Source organism: Cariama cristata, unplaced genomic scaffold, assembly GCF_000690535.1.
Source record: "Cariama cristata isolate BGI_N322 unplaced genomic scaffold, ASM69053v1 scaffold5922, whole genome shotgun sequence".
Classification (NCBI taxonomy): domain Eukaryota; kingdom Metazoa; phylum Chordata; class Aves; order Cariamiformes; family Cariamidae; genus Cariama; species Cariama cristata.
Window position 1 is genome coordinate 114830 of NW_009602005.1, and position 9922 is coordinate 124751.

General features: G+C 33.5%; 1 protein-coding gene across 1 annotated transcript in view; it reads left to right on the forward strand.

The window, feature by feature from the left end:
- LOC104157261 (ryanodine receptor 3) overlaps positions 1–9167 on the forward strand; it is a gene marked incomplete at its 3' end in the record, with an annotated part of 118201 nt that extends 109034 nt beyond the window's left edge. The window contains exons 62-69 of the mRNA XM_009694544.1: positions 680–792; positions 4701–4797; positions 6377–6486; positions 7335–7386; positions 8099–8152; positions 8428–8527; positions 8766–8845; positions 9091–9167. Of these exons, the coding sequence (XP_009692846.1) occupies positions 680–792; positions 4701–4797; positions 6377–6486; positions 7335–7386; positions 8099–8152; positions 8428–8527; positions 8766–8845; positions 9091–9167 (683 nt within the window). The remainder of the gene's footprint in view (positions 1–679; positions 793–4700; positions 4798–6376; positions 6487–7334; positions 7387–8098; positions 8153–8427; positions 8528–8765; positions 8846–9090) is intronic.
- Between the last annotated feature and the right edge of the window lie 755 nt (positions 9168–9922).

Here is a 9922-nt window from a genome sequence, read left to right on the forward strand (position 1 = left end):
TTAATGTAATCTGTTGAAGCGCCTCAATTGAGCTTCAGGGAAAACTCAGGATGTATTTGCCTCTGCAAAACTTTGTGAACAGTTGCAAAAAGTATAATATATAAATCATCACCATTCAGTAGCTGAAAACTCTGTAATTTTAGGAAGAGATTTTTGCCTGTGCACGCACTTTTAATATACTAGCTGTAGCCTGTCTCTGATTTCTGCACCTGAGGATGCTGTAGCAACTTTTGATTCAGTTGCCTGTTCATTCAAATGATACAATGTAAATACAAAAAGCATTTGTAGTCTTCCCACATAAAGTTAATCCATTTCATTGACAAGTGATATAGCAGAGAAATTCGTTCACATGAACAATTGAATATGCATAACTGGAAACAGACAAAATAACCATTTTGGAGTTTTACCAAGGAGTCACACAAACGACATTCTCTGGCATCTTGAGCTTTTCTGTATAAACTGAAAGGTGTTATATATAAAGCCCCTAGTATTTTTTTCTTATTAATTTAAAAACAAAAAAACCCAAAATAAACCCCCAAAAGAACATTTTTTTCAGATGATGCAGAGCATTTGTAACATTTTCTAATTTGCTAACTACATTAACTGCTAGCTAAAAAGAAAATTTTGAATAAAAGTTGAAGAGTTTCCATTGTATGTACTAGGAGATATCTTCCTACAGGTTGAACAACCACTGAGATCAAAGAAAGCTGTTTGGCACAAACTCCTGTCAAAACAACGCAAAAGGGCTGTTGTTGCATGTTTCAGAATGGCACCATTATACAATCTGCCAAGGTAAATGGCTTAAAGGTTTATTTTTTTGGAACTTTTGTTTACATTTCTGAGTGCAAATATTGCTTGTGTGTATACCTACAAGTTTCTTGATTGTTAGGCGTATGTAATTTTAAGAAACAGAAGAGTTGGTTAGTTATCAACTAATTCCTCACAGTAGCAAAACACTTCTCTCATGACAAATAACCAGAGGGGGAAAAGACCATAGGAGCTACATTGCTTCAAAACCAAAATGCTTCGTTTTTGTCAGCTGTTATTCTGCATAGTTCCTCAAATTATCTGTGAAAATTGTTAAGATGCTGCTGTTTCTGTCCCTTTTTTGCCTTTGGTTGGTTGCTCTTTTTGCTCTTTATTCTCCTGTGTTTGTATTCTTTTCTCTTTTTTCAAGTTTATGTGGCTATTCCTCTCCTACTGCATGAACATTTCATGCTCTTTAGCTTGTCCAAGACAATCTTTTCTACTACATCAGGATGTTAAATGCATTAAAGCGGCTATTGGGGCAGAGCAGTGCAGAATGATATTTCGGACTTGTGTATTGCTCTACTTCTTACTCCAGTTGAATGTAGATACCACAAAGTCCGAGATAAAGTCCATCCTGTGCCTGGATCCATCTACTGCTTTAAACAGAGTATTAAGACCATGCGGCATTGAGGTCATTTCCTTTACCCTGTTCCTTCTCAACAAATCTGCTTTTTATTCAGATACAGCCTAAGCACATCTTTAATTAAGTTTGCTTCTCACCTTCTGCACTCTTTCACCTTTCATGTTTAATATTTTTGTTGAAAGATTGTTTGCAGAATATTTAACAGAAGAGTTGCATTGCATTTTTAAATGCCTTTATTAAAGCAAATCTACATGTTTGATGTTGGCTAAAGGTCTGTAGCTGTGTCACTAACATATTAGAAGAATATTAAGTTTGCACAGAACAAATAAAAAGCCAGTTATACTGTAAAAAGCACACATCCTTCCTTTACAAAAAGTAGTAGTTCTAGACTATAATAACTTCTCTAAGTTGTCAAACTACCACCAGGCAATCTTTAAAGAACCAGAGAAATGAGAATGTTTAAGTACAACATAAGAACAAACTGGCTAGTCATTTCATCTTCAAGAATTGTGTTTGGAAAAACAAGAGGAAGTGGTATGAAGAGCACCCATTTTAGTACAAAATTTTTGTGAACATTATTTTTTTACAACCATATTTAGGATTTATAAATTCTTGAAATGTTTGGAATATATGAGCACCCAAATGATAAAAATGGTTCCTCTAATTTTTGCCTTTAAAAAAAAACCAGTTTTATTTCTTATTTTTGAGGTTGATGGAACACTTGCCAAGGGGCAAAATGGGTTATGCATCTGTATTTTCATTTTCAAGTAAATATGGAGTAAAACTCATTGAAGTAGAACATTTACATTATCTGTAATTTTCATTAAAACTTTCTTGTGTTAAAAAGATTGAGGTTGGTTCTTCTCAAACTTTAGGGTAGATTTTGTGGTGGAGTTTACTCCTAATTTAGACATGAACGTGAGGCAAATCTGTCCCATTATTTCATCTTGTAGATTCTAAAAATGAACTGTAATAAACTATGTTAGCCAATTAATTGTGGTGTCTGCACTTCAAAACTGGCAAGAGTGGAAAAACACTTGGGACTTAGAAACATAAAATCATAGAATGGTTTGGGTTGGAAGGGACCTTTAAATGTCTTCTAGTCCAACCCTCCTGCAATGAGCAGGGACCTCTAGGTATATTGCTCGATTGACAGGTGTGGAACAAAGGTTTAAAATTCACTACTTTATAGACACATATTTTTTCTAGATAAATCATAGGATTCTGACAGGAAAATAAGGCTATCACACTGTTATGCGCCTATAACTATCTCCATCATTTAAATTGAGTGTTGTGCTAAGACATCGCTGAACCCTAGGGAAGTTATTTCAAGTGGAGTATGATTAATTCTAGGAGTTATGTAAACCCCTTTGAACCAGAGTTTGAAATGCAGCTCTCCTTATCTTGTATATTTCCTCATTTTAGTTGCAGCTTTATATTGGGAGTGTTAGAACTAAATTTTATGCTAGAATCAATTCATTTAAAGGGCCGTAAGCAAACATCGTGGTGGTACCCTTTCAGTTATCCTAGAAAAGATAAATATCTTCAGTGAATAATGAGCTCTTTCTTTTGAAAATTTTCTTTCCATATAATTTAATATTAATCTTATATTTTAATCTAATTTTCTTCAAAAGACATTCCTTTATGTATCAGTTTTTAGGAATTCCATTAAGATATTTCAGAAATTGAAATGTCTATTGATGTGTAAGTGTTTGTTAAATCATAGAAAAATTACTTTAACTTCTACTGTAAATATTCCAAGTATTCTCATTTCTGAGAAATGCATGGAGATACAAAAGAAATAGTTGTATTTTAAAATGTATTTGTTTTTCAAGGGAAAATGTATCAGTTAAGCTAGGAAATACTAATTCTTCCTGTTCTGTGTTTAATGAATGTACATGGCTTTGAAAAAGTGTCTTACATGATAAATGTTTTCTCTGAGATGTGTGTATTTATGTTTCATGTTTTAAGGAAATTAATTTGTAAAAGAATTTGTCTTATTGTCTGTCATCTGTATATGCACATTGATACAGCGAAGTTGTACATGGCAATTCTTCATACACAGTTTACAAATACATTCTTTCTGACTACTTTATTGAATTTAACTTGTGCTTTTCTTCAATGAAAACCTATATGCTTTTCTTCAGACACAAAATTAGCAATTTCTTCCTGAGCACCTTTCAACGTGTTTGGCTGGAAAAAGTACATGAAAAAACTCAGTATGACAGGCTTATACTCAAGTTAACGGTAATGTAACTTGTGGAGAGCCTCTTGCTTATGCACACACTTACTCCTTCCCAGCCATGATTTGATGTTATCATAAAACATGCATTTGTACAATTTTCAGAGGGAATTCTGATTGGTCAGTTTTTGAAATTTGATAATAAAATGGCACCAGTGTCAGCAGGAGAGCCTAGAAGGTTGGCCCAATAGCTATTCCATTATAAAATAATAATTCATGTGTACAGTGTATTTAAACAAGTCATAGTATATACAGCTAAATTATATAGCTTTTGTTAGTGGTGCAGGATAAATGAAATACAAAGGCTTTGTGGAACAACCTTTGTAACCTCATGTAGTGCACCTCAAAACAAAATTTTCCCCCAAATATAATGTAAAGATGGAATGGTTTGGCCATTATTATGTGTAGTCTTATTGCCATGAACTGTATTTTCTGTGGAAAGTTAAATAAATGAATACTGTATAGTAGTAATTAATATGCCTAAGAGTTTTCTAAAATTGGTCATTTTCTAGAGCAGGTTTTGTGTTTTTCTAATCCAGCTCCTTTGAGGATGCATTAATACTGCCCTGATTTGGAACGGAAAGAAAACCTGAGGTTAGGCTTCTTTATGGGGAAGAAGGCAATGTCTGTCTGCAGATAACATGCTGGAAAGCACTTGATAATTGTTTTGGTGTTGATGGCCAACTTCTGCTGTCTCAGTAAACTAGATTTACATCTCGTAGGTGTAAATCCCACCCACTCATTCTCAGTCTGTTCAAGTGTGTATTTTTCCCATGTTTGCGTTAAGGTTCCAGTCATGCAATTTTACGTATAACATATATTATCACTCCCAAAGCCTTCAAAACATAAAGTAATGTATACATACGTGTATAAAAAAATAGTAAGAATGTTCAAAAGTACACACAAATTTGTCACTGAATGTTAGTTATGTTTTGCATTTTGTTTCACTGACCAATCAGAAGATCAGAATTGTACAAATACGTATCCTTACTAATCATTAACCACCTGAGCTGTTATACTATGTTCCGTTACCCCTCTTGATCTCACTTTCACAACCCCCCCCAGGCACCGTTCTATTAACCTCTTCCTCCATGGCTATCAGAACTATTGGATAGAAACAGAGGAATATTCATTTGAGGAGAAACTAGTTCAGGATTTGGCTGTAAGTACTGACATAATTGGGCATATTTTTCAGTGCCCACTTTAGTGTATATTTTATTTATCTATTATAACCTATATTTAATTTTTCTGTACTGTATGCGTATGCATAAACTTATAAAATATTAATCCTTATGCTTCGGGGCATAAGGTCGTTTTCTGCTGTGGTCAAAAAGACATTCGTCCTGTGATGCACACTGAAGTGCATTAAGGTGTTTTATGCCTTCAGACAAACTATGTGATACTCATTCTTGGGAAGAGAAATGGATTAGATGAATTTTCAGACTGTTTTTGTCATTATGGTAATTCCTATGTTCCTATATTTTATTTACTGGTTTTTTAAAGCTTGACACAATTGATCCTTTTCCCTTTTTAAAAATTTTTGTTGATGCATAATATTTAATTTTAACATTTTCAGCTTTGATACAAATTAATTTTGCTGTTTTCTTGTTGATACATCATAAGGAAAAGTAAATACATGCAGCCATATTCAGCAAAAAATTAGTTTACATGTGTACTTGATAGAAGTGACTGGTACACTTCAGCATTTTGTTACTGAATATTGATTCAGAAAGCCTACTGCTTTTTCTCTTCCCTCTCTGTAGTTAGTTTGTCCAAAATACTTCCAAGGGGCCTATCTCTGTAGTATCTAAACATGAAAATGAATCTGTATCTTCATGGATCACATGAAGGTGTATCAGGAGATGCTTCAGTGTTAACAAAAGCAGTCATGTTATGCTTTTTAAAGGTCCATTGGTATACAAGATTGTATGATTTTTCAAAATTACAGCTACTACATTCTTCCCATACTCTGGACAATTATATGTTCACAGGCATTGTTTGATTTTGTTGCTCCTTTCTAAAGGAAGGAATGAGACCATTGATCAAAACAGTGATCACAGTTCTCTCAGATTTACTAGAGAGGTAAACTGAACTTCTGTAGTTAACAATTATTGCTATAATTACAATAATTCTACAATAATTACAAACCCTACAAAGAGGTGATAACACAAGATAAAGGTGATACGCTGGTCTTTTGCCAGTGCTGGCTAAGTTATATTTCAAACTGCCAAAAAATGTTTGAAGTTGACAATAAGAGCAGTGCTTAGATTTGTTGAATCAAGGTTACCTAGAAATGATATATTGAAAGTATTGTAGCAAACAGTAGTCTAATTAGAATGTATCTGATGATATTATTAAAAATAGTTTAATTTACCAATAATTCTCTTGCTAAATAATTGAGCTGGAACTTTCTTTCAATTCTGGTCCACTGGAAACATGTAATTTCTGCTGAATAAGGCTTCCCTAAGATTTTCACTGTCTCATTCTCAATACTTTGCAAATGAAAAACTTCTAATGTTACTATCAAATATGAATAACAATCAGATACTCTAACTCCTTTTGAGTCATACAGGCACATTACTGTTGCAGGTTATGCTGTAAGCTGCTGAATAAGATGAATACTGGAAGTTAATACAAATTGGACAGAATAAAATTACTGAATCCTTTCCTAAGCTTAATTACTCATTTGTTTCTTATTCATGAAGCTTAATTTGTATATTCTGATATAAATCTTGAGACAGACACCTCCAAAAAAAGAGGAAGAGGAAGAGGACGAGACTGAGAAAAAACAGCCTGATCCACTTCATCAGATTATCCTCTATTTTAGCCACAGTGCTCTCACAGAGAGAAGGTAAAAAGAGCTGTGTTGAAAAGTACAGTAAAAGCACACAGTAATTTAATCTCTAGTAACATTACAGAAGTGATTTAACACAACTGCAGTTCATTGTTGAGCATGGTGAATACTTTTTTTGCCTCTCAGTTTCGTTAGAGTTTTTGTGTATTTAAACTCAGTATGACCTTTATATTGAGACAAATATTGACTATTTTTGACATTTTAAAAGCCCGGTAAATACCCAATACAGAAATAACTGAGCATGAATTCTCATAGAAACATAAAGTCTACAGGAACTGCTGGTTCATTCAGAGTACCATCGCCTGGTCTCTGCTGGTAATAGATGTGTGTTCTTGTTGTTGGTATCCATTACATTTTGTTCAATATGTCAGAAGAGGTTTCATTGATGATTAGCATGAATCTCTTTCAGTGCCAGTTTCTGATTTGAATTTAGACTGTTGATTTAGAATATGTATTTTGTATGAGTAGACTACTCCAGTGCTTCATATAGTTTTTCTGTATGACTAACATAATCTTGCCATCTGACAGTTAAAAATATTCTAACTTGTATCTCCATAATACTTTTCTGCACCTGCAACAGCCAGTGATCGTTACTTATCCAACATGACTAAGTTGGAGGTCCAAATATACCTCTAAATTGTTTAATTAAAAAGTTAGAGACTTGGTTTGAGATAAGAAAATATATTTATAATACGATTTTCAAGTGTAATAGTATTTCAAGTAGATGTATATCTACTTTAATAAAATACTGTTTAATAAAAATGGCATTTAAATATTAGTAGGAATATGATGTATTTTTATTACTATATTGTAAAATAATTGTAAATATTTTTTGCTCTTTATAGCAGACTAGAAGATGATCCTTTATATATTGCTTATTCCGCCATGATGGCAAAGGTAAATATCATTGTAAGCTCCATCCCTCACTCCACTCAGGTACTTCCCATTAATGTTAGATACTTTTTAAACCTTTTCCTTCTGTTTCTTACGTAGACTGCTTGATAGTAATATTTTCTGTATTCTCAATGAAGCAAATGCCGTTCAGATTTATATATATATGATGAGAAATTTCCTACATTAAAATAATACTGTAAAATTCCAGTAGGTGCAATCCTGTTGATGTCACTTGGCACTTTGTTTTGTACAGAATTAACTCATGAGCAGTCTTAACTGCTCATGAATGAATGAAAGATAACTTAGTTATCTTTATTCTTTGGGTAATTATTTTGGAGTTAATATTTGAAGTCTGTCAAAAATAAGTTGACAGTTTTTGCAATATATTGATTACAGCTGACACATGTGAGGAGAGTTTGTGAAGATAAATATTATGGATATAAATAGAGATATGACATAGGACCACATAGCCTACAGTTACAGAGTGTTTATGTAGTTGGATGAATACCCTGAAGTACTCATACATTAGGGAATATCAGCTTCTTAGTATGAATGAGCACAAATATTTATGATTACAGGGATTTTAAATCTTCTTAATGCTTTTTTTTGCTTGAAAAAATTTCTTTGGTTGTTTTTGTAGAAATACTATAGTAAAAATAGGCATTATTTTTCATAACAAGCAAAATCTTGTGATTTCTGTTTCTAACATAAATAGAGTTGTCAGGAAGAAGAAGAGGAGGAAGAAGAAGAAAAAGAAAAGACATTTGAGGTGAGAGTTTAAATAACATTTTTTTTCTCGTCACCTAATGTGCATGTGTGTTAAATATGTCCACCAGAATAAATGCAAGGATAACACTGTGTATTGAGCTGGTTTACTAGGCTATTCATATAAAAGAAAGACAGTGTGTTCTGAAGTTTTGGAATCAAACAACCCATGGATTACGGAGGCAGATGGTGTTCAAGAATTTCAGATTTCTCATCTTCCTATTTTTCTTGAATCAGTTCCAGTCTGTATTCTGTTCTCATTTTTGTTCCCAAACCCAGGAGAAAGAAATGGAAAAACAGAGAACTCTCTATCAGCAAGCTCGCTTACATGATCGTGGAGCTGCTGAGATGGTTCTTCAGATGATTAGTGCAAGCAAAGGTAATGTTCTGTGAATTATTAAAGTATACATGATATCAAAGGTATAATGCTGTACATTTATATAGTATATTACATCATTATACCTATGAAATGTATATCATATACGAACTTGTACATGGTATATAATGAGGCAAAATAAATAATCAGTTACAACTATAGTAGATAAAATCTCCAGACTGCTTTCTGATTGAATAGTTTATAATTGCAAGTTTTAATGACTCTACCCTTGTTTTGACAGGTCATACAGGACCCATGGTTGTTGAAACACTAAAACTTGGTATTGCTATTCTAAATGGTGGGAATACCATAGTTCAACAGGTAATGCTTTTCTAACTCCTGTAAGTCTTGGTTGCATAAAGGAGGCACGTAATTTTGAGAGTTTTAGTGTTCTGTTGTGTTGTTATTTTAGTGCATTTAATTTTAAGCTGAACAGTGAAGAAATATCATGGTATTTTTGGTTTGCCAGTGATTTGCATTTCGAATGGTAATTCAGGAAGTTGTTAATTCATAGAATTTTAATATAGATTTTTTTTTTTTCCCAAAAAAAAATGTATACCCTCTAGAAAATGCTAGACTACCTGAAGGAGAAAAAGGATGCTGGATTTTTTCAAAGTCTCTCTGGCTTGATGCAGTCCTGCAGGTAAAAGCATAAGTCATATTATTACAGTTTCAGTTTTATTCAGGTTGGTGGCTTATTGCTCAGTGCAGGTGAATTTGTGAGAGTTAAATTACAGGAATCACAGACCGTAGAACTCTTGTGGGAAATTTTTGTGAATCAGAGGAATAGTATGTTAATCTCTTAGAGTATTCTTCCAAAGGAGAAAATAAAGAAAAGACTGTGTATGTGTTTGAAGGCTTAGTTTGGAGAGGCAGAAAAGTAAAATGTAATGGCTTCTTTACTGGTCACAGATCCCTCAAGTTTTCTGCCTAGGTTGTTCTAAGGATACAGAAAAACCATCAGTGAAGGAGAGACAGGCCAGTGGAGCTTTACCAATCTTTCGGTTTTTCTGCACATCTCTGACAAGTTACATAATCTCTCTCTCTTCACATCTGAATGCTCTGCATATCTATCAGGTCTGTTAGAGATGGCATGGGGCCAGTGAGACTATAGTAGTCCATTCCCTTGATAAAGCAGAAGTTTAAATTAGTTAAGGTAAAGGACTCCCATAAAGAAGGTGGAAAACTATTGGTGTTTCTGGTTACTCTTACAGTAGAGTAGACAACCCCCTTTTCTCAGCCTTTTAAAGCAACAGAAGGGTTCTGAAGAAGTAGACTGGGAATTAGAAGTGGAGAAACTCAGGAAAAAATGTGGAAGGAATGGTGACCTGCACTGCAGAAGTTATCTCTGAGTAGTTGCAGCCTAATTAAATAACATCTCTCTTGTAATTTTTCCAT